The sequence below is a fragment of the Dermochelys coriacea genome, chromosome 10 (genome assembly GCF_009764565.3).
Source record: "Dermochelys coriacea isolate rDerCor1 chromosome 10, rDerCor1.pri.v4, whole genome shotgun sequence".
NCBI lineage: Eukaryota > Metazoa > Chordata > Testudines > Dermochelyidae > Dermochelys > Dermochelys coriacea.
This window is the reverse complement of record NC_050077.1, coordinates 45,672,378-45,687,371: the sequence shown is the minus strand read 5'-3', so window position 1 is coordinate 45,687,371 and position 14,994 is coordinate 45,672,378. Positions and strand designations below refer to the sequence as shown.

General features: G+C 57.4%; 1 protein-coding gene across 9 annotated transcripts in view; it reads right to left on the bottom strand.

The window, feature by feature from the left end:
- Positions 1–10,602: 10,602 nt before the first annotated feature.
- ZNF609 (zinc finger protein 609) overlaps positions 10,603–14,994 on the bottom strand; it is a 125,437-nt gene continuing 121,045 nt past the window's right edge. For 6 of the 9 annotated variants that reach the window (XM_038419752.2, XM_043494248.1, XM_038419751.2 and 3 more), the window contains 3 exons: positions 13,924–14,140; positions 13,279–13,348; positions 10,603–12,733 (listed from right to left, as the gene is read on the bottom strand). In XM_038419752.2, coding sequence (XP_038275680.1) covers positions 12,643–12,733; positions 13,279–13,348; positions 13,924–14,140 — 378 coding nt within the window. In that variant the 3' untranslated portion in view covers positions 10,603–12,642. Of the gene's footprint in view, positions 12,734–13,269; positions 13,349–13,923; positions 14,141–14,994 lie in introns of all 9 variants that reach the window. The other 3 variants (XM_038419763.2, XM_038419760.2, XM_038419761.2) reach the window with 3 other exon arrangements.

Sequence of the window (14,994 nt, the reverse complement as noted above, 5' to 3'; positions counted from 1 at the left end):
GGACAAATTAAGAAGCAACTTTGTCCCCTTGTGCATATGCATTACCATGTTGCATGTAAGGAAAGGATTATATACTAGCTCCTCAATATAGTACTTCATAGTCTTTCTATAAGCTGAAGGTAAATACAAAGCAGCTTGTAACTCGTTACACTTACTGAATCAGCATGACAGTGAAAATAGGTCATGGTTAACAGCTGTTCTCAGGGGTAAGGAGCTCTACCCGTGCTGGCTGCTATTGGGATGGGATGTTGAAACATAAATGGCAAGAACTTCTCACCTGAGTGAGTATCAGGCACTTGGTCTGTATCCAGCAATGCAGCCCTTCCAAAGGTGCATTTCATGGTAGGAGGTGCTTCACGAAGTTAGCTTAGCTGTTCACATAGGCTATGCACAGCACAGCCTTTGGCTACAATGCAGGCCCATTAACCAGTAACCTAGCTGTGAATTTAGATGACCTGTATGAAAGGGAGTTTAGCACTGCTGCTTTTCAAAAACTGGCAATAGGGTGGCATTAGAGATAATTTATACCCTGGGACTGGCCTGTCTTACACACTACTGGAAGACTGCACCAGGAGCCCCCTCTCCTGTAAAGGGTAGAAGTTTCCTACCTTCACCTTTCTAATTTTAAATTAAAGCTAAATTTGGCCAAATCCTAATTGCATTTACAGTGATTATCAGTGGAGCAGCTACAGCCACAGATCTGTTCTTGGTGTAGTCTCCCATGGTGCTCGCCATCTTTGGCTGCTGAATAACTCCAAAAGTGCTTGTGATTAACAGTGAGGTGTCTTCCACTGTCCATCAGGCTATGGAGTAGTCTGGAGCGTCTCTCCTCCTTGGCCTATGTGCACTGATGCTAGACTTTGTGGAATGCAGCTACAGGCATTCAGCCCTCACTACTCAAAATCAGTCAGCTGAGAACAAAACACGTAAAGAGACTGTTGTTGCCATACACAATGATTCATAGCTCACCACTGTCCAGTCAAAACAGGCTTTCAAGCGAACCTTCTCTTGCCCTTCTAACCACGGTTAGTTCTATAGCTGCAGGGCTGTTTAAAGAGGTCCCAAGTATAGTTTTACAATGCAGAAACGCATCTCCTCTCCATGCTCCTATTGTCATATTCAAAAAGAGCTGGACTGTGGGCACTCCAACTTCCAACACCCAGAAATCTCATGCTGAGGGCTTGACTGGAGTAAGGGGGTTGGTGCTGATATAAATGACTACAGTGAGAGCAGTCCCTAATGGAGAGAGACTGCAAGAGGGTGATTGCTCTGGTGACTTACATGGGGCAGTGTAACCAGGTCAAGGGTTGTACATTGATGCCAAGCCAAGCCCCAGGCTGAGTGTAGATGTGAAGGGAGTGGAGGGGCAGGCTGGAGAATGAGCCTGAAAGGTGAAAGCTTTGGGAGGTTGTTAGCAAATGCAAACAAGATTGCATAAAACTTTCTACTTTAACCTTCGGTGTGACTTTTCACCTTAAAGCTCGCTTATTGGAGGCTGTAGCTCACGAAAGCTTATGCTCAAATCAATTTGTCAGTCTCTAAGGTGCCCCCAAGTCCTCCTTTTCTTTTTGCGGATACAGACTAACACGGCTACTACTCTGAAACTATGTCTACACTGCGCTCCTTACCTCGGTAGAGCTGAGCTGCTGCAGCCACGCCATTGTAGGAGACGCTGGGTGGCTGCTCTTTCATGGTGGGGGAGGGAGCTCTCCCGGGGACAAAATAAAACCACTTCCACCCAGGGGCAGTAGCTTTGTTGCTAGGCGAGCAGGCTTCTCATCTCCCACCAGTTGACAAGTGATTGGGTGAAAAGGGGCTCAGCAAAAAAAAAAAAACCCTCAAGTGTTAAATTGTTGAACTAGCCAGCCCTTCCTTTGGATGCCTCAGGCTGCACTTGGAGTGCATCAAGGAGGGGGAGTTGGGGGTGGGAGACTAGGAGAATAAGACACCCACTTCCTGCTCAGTGGTGATAGGGTTTGGAGTCTTAACTCCAGTGAGCCCCTTGAAAATTCCAGTCTACAGCTGTTTTTTCTAGGGAGTATAAAATGCACATTATGCTTGTTAAAGTGACAAGGCAGCAGGAATGACAGGGGACCAGCACAGGGGAGAAAAGCATTTTCCTTCCCTATCTCTGCTGGTTTCTGGGGGTGAAGAAGTTTTTTTTTTCTCCCCTTACCACGCATTGCTTGTGCACTGATCATGCTGGTAGCCAAAGTCCTGGCAAAACTCTGCAGTGGCAGGTCTGTTGAGCCTCCTGGGCCCATATTGGCCCCAATCATATCAGGGGGAGTCTGGTCTCCAGATCATCTCCCAGCACCACCACACTCCATGGCGGGCCTGTGAGGGTGGTCCCTCTGCTATCTCCCGAAAGGCTTGATGCCTCTAAGTGGAAAAGACTGCATATGGATTCAAGCCTACCTTTGTTACCTTTCCCCTGGGTGTCTCACTGCAGCCAGCAGCTATTCTAGGGGATTAGAGACAGGTGAAAGGCAGACCAGGGCCACTGCAGCCCCTGGGTGGGGCTTGAAATGTATTAAAGTGCCCCCTGTACCTTGGGCTATTTGGGCTCCTTGTGAAGCATGCAGTGCAAGGGAGTCTCAGTCTTTCCAGGGAAGACTGTTTGTCTAGCAAGGGTGGCTTTGGCTCACACAGCAAGTGAGTTTCAGGCTATAGTGACTGATCCACCTGCACAGTGCACCTGGCTCTGTGAGGCCTCCACTGAGAAGCCTGGAAGTGTGTTAGTTCCACTACTGTGAGCCTGTTGGCATCCTGACAGCACTTCCCCTGCCCGTGCCACAGGGGCTATTTGGGGCCACTAGTTAAAGCCCTCAGAACAGCCCTCACTCGCTAGCCTGTGCTGACACCAATCTGTGGGGCAGCGCTGCTCCTAACGGGGTGCTGGCATGGATTGATCTAGCGTGGGGGGAGCTAGACTGGGGCCAGGAGGATGTCTCACTTCCACTTGGCCTTAGCGTCCTCCAGCGTCTGGCAGTGGAAGAGCTACGGGAGTTGTGCCTGATAAACACTGAGGGACATCAGGCACCGAACTGAGACTTTTGCAAGGTGGGACCTTCAGAGAAATGGCCTGTCCAGTGGGAAACCTCCCCTTGCAGAGTCCTTCACCTCACCAGCACATCACGGGGCAGTGTCACAGGAGTGTCAGGTCCTGAAGCTGCAGGGAAGGCAGTCCTGTGTGGAAGTTGAGGTCTGAGTGGCTGCCATTAGCATGTGTGCAGGAACAGGACTGCTTCTGCTAGCCCGTAACAACTGCCAGGAAAACAGGAGCTCATTGATCCCCTGTGTGGCTTTAATCCACCTCTCACTGCTCAAACCAAGGTGTTTATTGCAACAGAACTTCATCTTCTACTGCCTCTTCCTCTGTTGCAGCTTGGGGCCTTCTTCTCCCACCCCAGGCTCGCTCAGGATTGCTGAGCTTCCCTCTGGTTGGGTCATGGTGGGGTTCTTGTGTGGGCAGTACACGAGCTGCTGGGGTGAACTAGCAGGAACAACAGCAGCCAAACTTTGGTCACCTAAAGCTCCATGATGAAATCCCAGGTCCACGATCATTCCAAACAGTCCTGGCTATAGGACCCGTGGAGTGGAGTCCTGAATCCAGCTGCTCCTCGCCCACCTGGTGCAGTGGCTCATGAGGGTCTAGGAAAAGTGCCAACTGGGTTCAGTTGTCATAGTTCCCAGCTGGGAAGTGGTGTCATGCATGAGGGGCTTGCTTTCTGCATGTATTCCTCTGCGTGCTGAGCCTAACCTCTCGGAAACGTGGGGTGGGTGCTTCTATTTAATGGCACTATCTCTACCATGGCAGCGTGCATTAGATGCTAATATCTCGCTGTACCTGGTGCACATCTATCTGTCTGCACCTGTAGCTATGACCAGGCGCTCTGGGGGGAGAGGGCTGGCACAACCCTGCTGCCCCCATGGGGGCGTGAGCAGCAAAGATACAGGAATAAAGTGCAGTGGCAGAGTTAAGTCACAATAACCCTGCCCGTCCTCCCCCAGCACCCCTGGGGAGCGGATACCAATGGGAGGCCGCATTGCTAGAGCCATGCTGCCAGCCTGCCAGGAGAGCCCCTCCTGTACTCCAGGAAGTGATACCGCCAGCTAGCCAGCAAGGGGCAAGGGCAGGGTGCCCAGCCTACAGCACACAGGGATGAAGGGGGTGCAGATGCTCAGAGAATGCTGCCAAAGGGGCGGTGTGGGGGAGCCCTGAGGGCACAGCGAGGAGAACATGCAGAGTGACGCCTCTAGTCCTCTGGCACAGACTCTGCCCTCACCCTCTGTGTTGGGCTGTGAAGAAACTGTTCTTGGGTGCCAGTTGCCCTTCTCCTTGCCTGCTGGCTTGGCACACTGGATGGGGGCTGGGCAGGAACACCCCAGTGTCGCTAACAGGGTAGGAGGCACAGCCCATGTGCATTACAGGTCCATGCACCACTCACCCTACTGCATGGCAGGGGAGGGAGTCTAGAGACGCAGGGAAAATAGTGGCACCGGGGGTGGGGATCTGAACTGGGCCACAAACCAAGCGGCCCAGGGCAGGTCTGTGCATCCTCCACCTCCCCACAGTGTGTTAGTACCCAACACCTGGCAAAGCATGGAGGATGGGCCGGAGGGACGCTCAGACCAGGGCTGCAATGGGACCTGGGCACACGAGCACTGCGACATGCCTGGGGCAGGTGCTCAACTTCCATCACACCTATGGTTTGTCTCTTAACCTGCCCTGCCGATGCCCCCCATGCTCAGCCCCAGCGGGAGTGGCCTCACTGGCATAAAGGGGCTGCAGTGTACAACTGTAATCTGCCCCACCAGCCCTAGGCCTTCAGCGGGCTTGGCAAGGGGGCACAGTGGCCTGACCCCGGACCACAGGGAGCAACTCTACCTGGCTCCCAGCACCTGGGATTTATTTGTGTCCCAAAAGCCCCCAGGGACTGACTGAGCGACATGAGGGCAGATGGGGGCAGGGACCATTTTGCCAGGCCCTTTCTAGCCCAGCCCCACGGCACGGTGCCCGCACTGGAGTGCACCAGGCTGGGCCACAGGCCATGTGGCAGCAGTGGGAGGCGGCCAGAATGGGGACACAGTGTCCATGAAGCAGCACTGTGCTAATAGCAACCCCCAGCCTGCGGCAAAGCAGGACGTGGCCCCGCTCCCTGCTCCATGGCACAGTTCATGTGTAACTCCCCCACCAGTTCACAGCTGAAACTATGCCGTGACGTACCATCCTAGGAGGCTTATGGGTGAAAAGGGATTTTTTTCTTTAGCTGCGTGCACCCGTTCCAGAGGCCCCAGCCATTGCAACACTGGCCCATCAGCCCAGCGCCAGCCCACACGCCCCCCCACCCCCCGGCGTACCAAGGAATTGTGGGCAGTTTCAGCAGGTCAGCTTCGCCAGGCCCTACGCGGCACCTGCTGCTCCAACTGCCCACATGCCCCACCTGCACTTCTGGTGCCCCCCACCCCAGTCCTGACTGCTTGGGCCCTTAGCCCCATGGAGCAGGGCAAAGGGTCTGCATCTGCACTGGGATCCACGTAGCTCTGCCTTGTGAGGAAAGGTGCAGAGGAAGAGAGAACTGCAGGCAGGGCCTGGCCCTGATGGTACATTTCATGCTAGGTGCAGGGACATAATGGATTCGGAGCTAACACTGGAAAACGCCACAGTTCACAGCTGCACAATTACCACGTGTGGCCCCTTGCATGAGCTGACGGGCCGGTCACACTGCTCAGCCAGTGTTTTGGTGCAGGTGTTTACACGGGCCTCCGGTACACTTAGGTCACAGTTAGTGAGGGTTTTTTCTTTTCAGATCGGCTAGACCTAATTTTTTGTTTGATTTTTTTAAATTAAAGCTGAGATTCTGATGTAAATGCCATGCTCAGACCAGCTGGGTGAGGTCAGAGCCTTTATTGGCCCAACTTCTGTTGGCGACAGGGCCTAGCCTCCAAGGGCCGCAGCTTATGTTCAGGTCGGGTAGCCATGGCACACGAAAGTTTGGCGATGTCCCCAGCAGAAGCTGGGCTAATAACTGCTGTTACCTCCCCCACCAACCCAGCCTTAGGTTGTCTGGGACTCCAGAGCTCCAGCACCAGCACCCCCATGCTTGCGGCATGGCAGATCGCACAGGGGTACGCACAGACCAGGGCATGTAGCTCTCATACCTCTAGCACCATGGTGCTGACCTCCAGTGGTCCCAGCCCCAATGACACTGGCCCCCCTGGGCCCCAACCGCTGCCTTCGTTTCTGTGAGCTGAAAGCCCTCCCAGTGGTACCCAGGAACATGGGCCCCTGGAGCAATTTAATGCTTTAGAAATGAAATGCCAAGCTAAGGGATCTGGGCAGCTATGAGGGCAAGAATGCCATGTGTTTGCCAAACTACACTCAATAAACCCTTGAACCTGGGCCTGACCAGCTGCTTCCAGTCCTACAATTTCAGCTGGGTTTCCAGTCTAAATCTCTGCAAAATTACCACCGGATAGGGGTTAGAGGGATGAGTAGCCAAATCTCTCACCTGCTTCAGTGGGAGGCCCAGCAGTGCAGCAGGCTCATTACAGCCAGATACACAATTCCCGTCACAGGTAGCTGTTAAAAAGATGCTGTTCCAACCCAGAGGCAGCTGCATTTTGTGGTGCAGGGAGCACTTCCTGTGTGCAAGCGTGCGGTTTATTTAGAGGCATTGCTACAGCAGTCGCCACCATGCTAGCTAGCTTTAGGCAAGCTATGCTCTATAGTCTCCTTGACTAAGGTAAGAGAAGGGCGTGACTTGTCCCAACTGACAGACCTAAGATCTCCTGCCTCCCTGCTCTGGGCCTGTCTGTAAGTCCGTCCCTGGGGATTGTTGGCTGGAGGGGCCACCAGCATTTATCTGCAGGGAGATTAATCTGCAAACACACCATTGTACATCCCCCAACCTGGGCCTCTCCAGCCCCCCATCTCCTTCCCCGCTTCACCTGAAAACCTCTCTAACAGGCCATTTGCAGCACTTGCCACAAGTTCCTCTCCTCCCACTCCATCCTGGAGCCCCTCACCCTGGCCTCTAGCCTCTCCATTCTGTGGAAAGAGCTCTCCCTGAGGCCACTGATGGCTCTAGTCCAGCCTCTTGTTCCTTGCCCTCTGTGGCAGGGGAGAGATTCGCTCATCTCTCCCCCCCCCCCGAGATATTGCCCTCCCTGGCTCTCCTTGCTCTGCAGACTCTCCCCCTCCCCCAGTTGCAGGCTCCTCATCTGCTCTCCTGCAGGGTCCTCTTCTCCCTGCAGCCTCTTCCCCCATCCAGTCCTACATCCCAGCTTGGCCCCATGTCCCCTCCTGGCTGCCTCACCATCAGCATGGCCCAAGCCCATCTGCAGTTCTCTCCTACTCCCCATCCCACTCTGTCATTGCCAGCGCCCTCATCTGCCTTGTGCTCAGGCCCATATCAGGTGGGCAGCCTGCAGCACCCTCCCTTACCCCATGCAACGGTCAAATCCAGCTCCTTTTGCCACAAGGGTCCAATGTGCAGCTTTGCTCCCAATCCAGATGGCAAATACTCCAGTCTGCACCCTCTTCTCCAGCCTGTTACTGCAGCCTCCCCACCACCCCCAGAGCCTGTGCTTGGTACAAGGCACGGCAGTCACCTCCCTGCCCCATTGATCTGATCACTTCACCCCCATCCCTGGCTTCCTGCTCACACTTCATCATGCTCAGCTTCACAGCCCTACGTATGCCCCCAGGCCCCTGTTCTGCCAGCACTACCAGCCCTTCCCCGTTTCAGCTGCTTCATTCTGCCCACAGTGACCCAGGCGTCTCCTTCCAGGCCCGCCCCCAATCCATGAACCCTCCTCCCTAGTCATGCACGGCCACTCCCCTTTGCTCCTCAGAGCCCTCCTGGAGCCCCTCGGCTCCTCCAGCCACCAGAGACAATGTGGATATGTCCCCCCGTTACGGATAGTGATGGAGTGAAAGGAAGGGGAAGCACAGGACCCTATGTTGCTAAAAGCAGTGAGGAGCTGTCCCTGGTTTGGCTACACTGTGCCTCCTCCATGAGGGCAGAGGTTTAGCACTGAGCAGGTTCTGGGGCAGCTTTCAGACTTCTCAGATCCCCCAGCCCTGCTTTCTGCTTCTCTTGCTCCAGCCACATTCCCAGCCAACACCCCTTCCACGCCCCGAGCCAAGGACACAGAACAAGGACTAGACACTAGACACTCAGCACATGGAGCAGTAGCAGATAGGTCAATTTGAGCTGTACCCAGGGCCCTCCAGGCTTGGACAGGTTTTGATCCCACACCCATCCATGTTCCAAATATGCTGTAAGACCACTTCCCTTTAGGCATCTCTGTCCCCACTGAGGTCCAGCCCTGCTCTGCCTCTGCCCGGAAGGGCCATCCATGGCCTCCTCAGGGAGCAGCTGAAGCCCTTGAGAATCTGGCTGTTCTTCTGGACTCACATGGCCCAGCCCTTCTCTTCCACACAGGCCCCCTTCCAGCTAGCCAGTAGGGTGCTCAAATGGAAGTTACAAGATCAGCACGTTCTGCACCCATTCCCCCGTCTCCTCCTGTTTCACACCTCTGCGTGGCCAGGACTGACTGAGAGCGGAGTCCCAGCCGGGGTCTGCATGTCAAGGGCTCTCAGGCTCCTTTGGCTGTTGCCTGAGAGCCTGCCATGCTTGTCCTAGGCAGATGGGCAACAGTCCTTGGAAATGAGTGGTGCCTCCGGAATCCGCCAGGCACATTCTGCTCATGCTGTGCTGGATGTGGGACCAGGCACGTTTTCTTAGGAGCATCCTGGCTCTGCCGCCGTGCAGGGGTGATTAGCTTGGTCACACGACCCCTTTGGATCGTGGGGATCCTGCCAGGAACGTCCAGCTGAGGCAAGCTCCCTGCCAGCCGGGCAAGCACAAGCCATGGAGCTCCTGGTTTCAGCCTTGCCTATGGTCACCTGCAGGAGGCGCACCGCTGGCAGGTCTAGTTGTGAGCACGGGGCAAGAGCCACGGGAGGGGGAGCAGGTTTTGCTACAAACAGCAAATGTCACCCAAGCTCTGTGGGAGTGTGGTGGACGGGAGGAGAGCGGGAATGGGCAGAAAGAAAAAGCAACCCTCATATATTTGTGATTGTCTCTTAAAAAGATTTATTCTCTCTCCTTGCCTGACTGGCCCCAAGCAGGGAGAGCGCAGGTTGTGTATATATATATTTATATATATATATATAAAAAACAAGGAGCTTGGTAATAATGTACACTTTACAGAAGGGCAGAATCAGGAAGACTGAAATTAAACCCAACACAGCAACTCCAACGGAAACAAGAGCTAGAACATCAACGCTTCAGCGCCCCGCTGGGACCCCTGCTCACAGTGCTCCGGCGTGGGGGAGTAACTCTGAACAGACACTGCTACAAGGGACGGGACTGCAGCGTGCTATCCGGCCGACCACCCCACTCTCCAGCAGGGGGCGCTGCTGCTGCAGCAGGAGCCCCCCCGGAACATTGAAAATGTCAAACCTGTACACTGCGGCTTTAATTACCACCTGTGGGCAGGCGGAAGCCAAGTGGCACTTCCAAAAGGGGGGCTGGGAAACCCTTTGCCCACGATTGTTGGAGCAGCGGGACACGGCGCTGGATCATCCCCGCAGCCCAAACCCTCCCATTTTCAACATGCCAGAGCCCTCACTGCCAGCTCCCGCCAACCCCACCGCCCAGCAGCTGGCTCTGCCCATCCCCAGGAGTTCCCAGGCCCAGCAAGACTGCCTGACGGTCTCCCAGCGGCCAGAGCCAAGGTGCCAGGTGGGAGGCAGCTGGGGAGCAGGCTGGTGCTGCCACCCCAAGGTACTAGGAACAGACCAACCCCCAGCCCCACCATAAGGAACCCGAAGCCACCTGACTCGGACCATCTGACCCCCTCATTGGTACCAACACACACAAATGGGTCCCCGCCCCCCGCTGGGAATTGGGCTCCATGGGGCCCGGTGGCTCTGCAGGTCACTTCATGCCAGCAGCTTAGGAGACCCTTGCCCAGCCACAGGCAGAGTGAAAGGCTAGGCCCAAGACTCCCCGAGGGATGGGTCTCAGCCTCCTAAGTCCCCCAGGCAGGCAGGTCCCGCCCTCGAAGCCAATCCAACCCTCCCCTACCCTACCAGGCCCTAGGAAACCCACCTAGACCCCACGCCATTACACCAGACAGGTGACCAGAGGGCAGCTGCTCTGGGTGGTGGCAGGTGGATTCTCTGCTCTGGCCGCAGCCGAGCTGCGGGTGTCCTGGAGGTGCTGGGGGGCACCGCAGCATTTCCCAGCCTCCTGCTCCGAGAACCCTGGGGAAAGACCACCCCACCCTTGGCCCTCTGGCTGAGCCCTGCGGGAGATGGGGGAGGCTGGGCTGGCCCCTCCCATGCAGCAGACAGAGCATGGCCATAAGCGGAGCAAGCACCCGCGTTCCTTTGACAGACAAAATGAAAAGGTTAAAAGAATCAGTCCAATGAAGGGCAGCCGCGGGAGGGGGCAGAGCTGCACGGACACACTGCCTTCATTGGACACCAGGGCTGATACACTCAACAGTGGCTCCTCTTTGATTGCACACGGGAGGAGGGGGGGCTCCTCCCACAGGGAAAGAAACAAAAACCAAAACAACAGCTTTCAAACAATTCCTTTTTACAGTATGTACAGCGCCCGCGGGCGGCGCACAGCCCGGGACAAGGGCGACATGGGCACCACGCACACAGCTCGCCAGACACTGCACAGCGCAGAGCCAGAGCGTCCAGCGGCTCTGGGCCAGGCTGGGGGTGAGCCAACAGCGGGGAGCGAGCCAGCCCCTGCTCTGCTGGGGGACCTCCCACGCCTCGAGGGGTGGAATAGGCTGGCTGGGATCAGCTTTGAGTGGCTGCTAACTCCTGGAGATCAGCCCCTTGCAGCAGCACCTGGGCTGTGCAGCAGCACCATGCTGCCCGTAGGCCAGGGAGCACATCAGCAAGGCCAGCTGAGGGGGCAGGGCAAGGACCAGTTTGGCTAACGGATCCTGGCAAAGCACGAACAATCCTACATCCACTGCCTGGGCATCTACGTCCATGGGGGGAGGGAGGGGGGAAGAGGGTCACAGCACACACACCCCAGCTCCCTCCCGCCCAGAGGCAGGGGTATGTGCCCAGCTGCATCAGACCCACTGCTCCGTGCTCTCACCTCCCATGCCCCTCACAGCTCAGAAATCCGAAATTAAAAACCCACCAAATAAACTGGAGTTTGGCGCGCCCAAGGCAGAGACCCCTGCAGCAGCCAGGCAGAGATGCAGGTGCCGCCCCCGGCTGCTTCCCTAGCCCAGAGCAGACCCGTCCCCCATCTGCACAGACTGGCCAGCCTCCAGAGGAGGCTCAACTTCATCCAGCGTTGGAAGAGCTTCCAGTCCCCCCAACTCCCCATGTGGTGCCGAGAGCAGGCCTAGTACGCCCCTGCCAGTGCTCGCACGCATGCACTGCCACCTATGCAAACATGGGGGGCCCTAGGTCTGTGCAGGGAGGAATGGCCACGCAGCCAGTCAACCCTGCAGGTGGAGCAGGGGGCAGAATGCTCACAGGACTCAGAAGAAGAGCCCACCCAAGGGCCTTGTTTGTGACAAATTGGGGTTAGTCTGAGCCATGGCAACCCATGCCCCCTGCCAGCAGGGAAGGTGGGGCAGGGGGATGGCAGCTGACAGTGCAGCAGATCTGAGGAAGATGAGTGGAAAGGAGGCAGAAGAGACAGGGCTGGCAGGGGCGCTGGGAGCCTGAGGGGAAAACCCCTAGCAGCAGAGCACCTGGAGGGGGCAGAACAGGTTCTTAGCTGGTGACTCCCATTCACCCCACAGCTGGACTAGTCTGGGCACCCAGCACCTCTCTGCGCTAACTGAACACGGACAAACCTGCTTAACACAGGGCATGGCACTCTGGGCACCGGCCGAGTACACAGCTGGAGTGTGAACATTGCACCTGCTGCACTGATAACCCCCCTCCTCCCCTGTGCTGCACTGACGCTCCCCAGGCTGCAATGACGCACGCATGCTCACCCCCCCGCTGCACTGACACATGCTCTCTTCCCCATGCTGCAGATGCCCACTTGTCCCCCACTGTGCACCGAACCGACCCCCACACCACACTGACATGTCCATGGGCACGCGCGCTCGCCAGACACACACACACCCGCCCCACTGCACTGAACCATCCACCCATGCTCCTCGCTGGTACCTGATCAGCACTACTACAAATGAAAAGAGCCCTAAACTTTCTTCCCTGGCACTGTGACTCTGGGTCCAGGCAACTGGACTGTAGCGATCTGGGCTGCACTCCCATGGAGCCAAGTGCAGCTGGCGGGAGGGCTGCGTGCTGAGCAGGCCGGCTGGCGCTCCCTCCCCACCCCGTGTCCTGTGCTGCTCAGACCCTGGCGAAGCAGTGACCTCCAGAGGGACACTGAATCAAATCCACGGGAAACCCTCTGTGCTTCCATTGCCTCTTCATATGCACCAGGCAGGCAGGTCACTTCCCTTCCCAGGGACGGTGGGCAGTAGAATAAATATTCCTGTAGGTTCCAGCTCCCCGGCTCACAAGGGAAGGGGCGTGGAGGGGGCGGGGACCTGCGTGTCCCATCGGGAAGAGGAAAGTCTGCCTCAGATTAGGGCAGGAACGTCAAACAGAACAATTAACACCATTCAACTGATGTCTAATGGAATTTCCAGCGCTTCCTCATGTGAGCCAGTCACATGACTTGGTACAGACTCCGTTATCCAATCACAGCGCGTCCTGCCAGAAAAATCAAAGGAGAAATCACTCCGGTGCCAACGCTGCTACATCCACCAGGGGGCGCCCCAGCCGCAGGAACCCGGTTCTTCCTCCTGCCCTTCTCCGGTGGCAGCTGCAGTGTCCCAGGACCCAGAGCGGGTGGCAAAGCAAACAGCTGCTGCTCACACAGGCCCTGTGACAGTGTTTACTAAGCAGTCGGGAATGGCTGTCCAGGGAACTCTCAGGCTGGGCTAGCAGGGGGCTGCAGGTCGGGAGTGAGGGGCACCGGCAGAGTTGTGGGCGCAGGGGAGAGGCCAGGCTGGGCTAGCAGGGGGCTGCGGGTCGGGAGAGAGGGGCACCGGCAGAGCAAGGGACCTAGGACCGCCCCTGCCCACACTTTGCCTGGTTCTACCCCCTGCCCTGCCCCTCTGCTTTGGAAGCCCCACTGCAATGTTATGTTTGTCCAGAGGCTGGAGGCTCTCCCCGCTCAGCCATTCCCATGCCCTGGGCCTTTCTCTCCCCGCACCCCCTTTGCGGGCGTGGCGCAGCAGCCTTACCATTCTCACCTCCTGGGAGGCGGGTACAAGGAGGGAGCGGACCCCTGCTGGCTGGCCACGATAGCTGTCGAAGAGAGACCTGCAGTGAGAAGCAGAGCCAGAAGGTGACCTGATGCCTACAGCGGTGCCACGGGAAGGTGGCAGCTCTGGGACGGTGCCAGGGGTGAGCTGGCAGCTCAGCCACTCTCCCTCATCGCCACTTGCTCTGAACTGTGCTCGAGGACAGGGACGGCTCTGGGGCTGAGCAGAGAGTAGCCCCTGCCTGCTTCAGCCCTGGGCTGGCAGGGCCCCACACTGGGAGCTATTCATAATGTGCATCCAGGGGCGGCCTGTGCTCCTGCGTTCCCCAGCTCAATTCCAGCCCCATACGCTGCTTCACGAAGATCAACCAGGAGGGGGGTGCTCTCCCACTGCTTGTATCTGCATACCCCACTGCCCTAGCTGCAGCCCCACTCAGCCATGCCCACTAACACCTGCTGCCCCACCCCGGTATTCCCAGCCTTCCATCCTCCCTCCAACCCATCTCTTCTCCGAGCTCCACACCCTGGGGCAGACATGCCAGCTTGCCTCCCCTTCCCGCTGGGAGCTGCGCCGCAACTCTAGGCCAGCAAGTGCTGCCCGTGCCACCGCGCAAGACGGACAGGCTGCTCTCACCTGTTGCATAGGGCAGGTTGTACTGGGCTGGCAGCAGAGAGTACCCCAGGTGGTGGTGGTGGTGGTGCGTTGACATCAGACGTTGGGAAGGAGAGGTCCGGGGCCGATCTACACTCCTCTCTCCACCTGCTGCTCCCCCAACGCTGCTGCAGCCTCCACCCCCCACAACCACCCCGCAGCCACCACGCTCCCTCTCTTGAGACGCCTTCTCGCTGATCTGGAGAGGAGAGCACAGACCCTGGTGAGGAGAGCAGGGGAGCCCAGCCCGGGGAAGCCGGCAGCGGCCAGTGAGATCAGAAGGGCCGGCACAGCAGACAGGGCACCCTGGGGGAAGACGATTCCAACCAGCCGTGCTGGAGCAGCCAATGCTGAGTCCAGGGCCCAAAGCATGGCCAAGCCGGCACCCAAACCCCTCTCCACGGCTCTCCCCGACAACGTGGCTGAGGCCAGAACAGTGCCAGGCTCAGCCAGCTCACTCAACCCGGGGCACGGCCTGGCCCAAGCCGCGCCAGGGAGGCCCCCACATGAGGACTCATTTGGGGCACTTCTCTCAAAGGTCCCGCTATGCTGCCAGGGGGTGCTGGGGGCTGCCAGTCCACTGGGGCCTTGTCTCAGCAGAGCCCAGTGTTTTGGCCCAACAGAGACAATTCTACTCTTCCCCAAAAGTGCCCCCTACCCAGGCACAGTATTCTCCACTTCCTGTCCGACAAGCTCATGCCACAGGCTGTGCAGTGAGGTGGGTGGCTCCCCCCAGTGGCAGGGGAAGGGGTTGCAGATGGGCCATATAGCACCATGGCAAAGGCACATTTGGCAGGTTGCACTAACGCAGCTCCCGCCTGCCCTCTGTTCACTGGTCGGCCTGTAGGCCCCAGCAAGCCGGTCCCTAGGAGGTAAATGACTCCAACTCGCAGCCCCTGTGGGATGAGTCGCGGGAGAAGCCTCTGGCCTGCGCTGCACCAAAGGAATGTCTCCCAGGGTCTTCCAGGAGGAATCCACAAATCCGGGCATTCCCAGGGACTCCCAGCCCCAAGCCAGGCCCAGCCTCCTCCAGGGCCAGAGGAGAAGCCATGT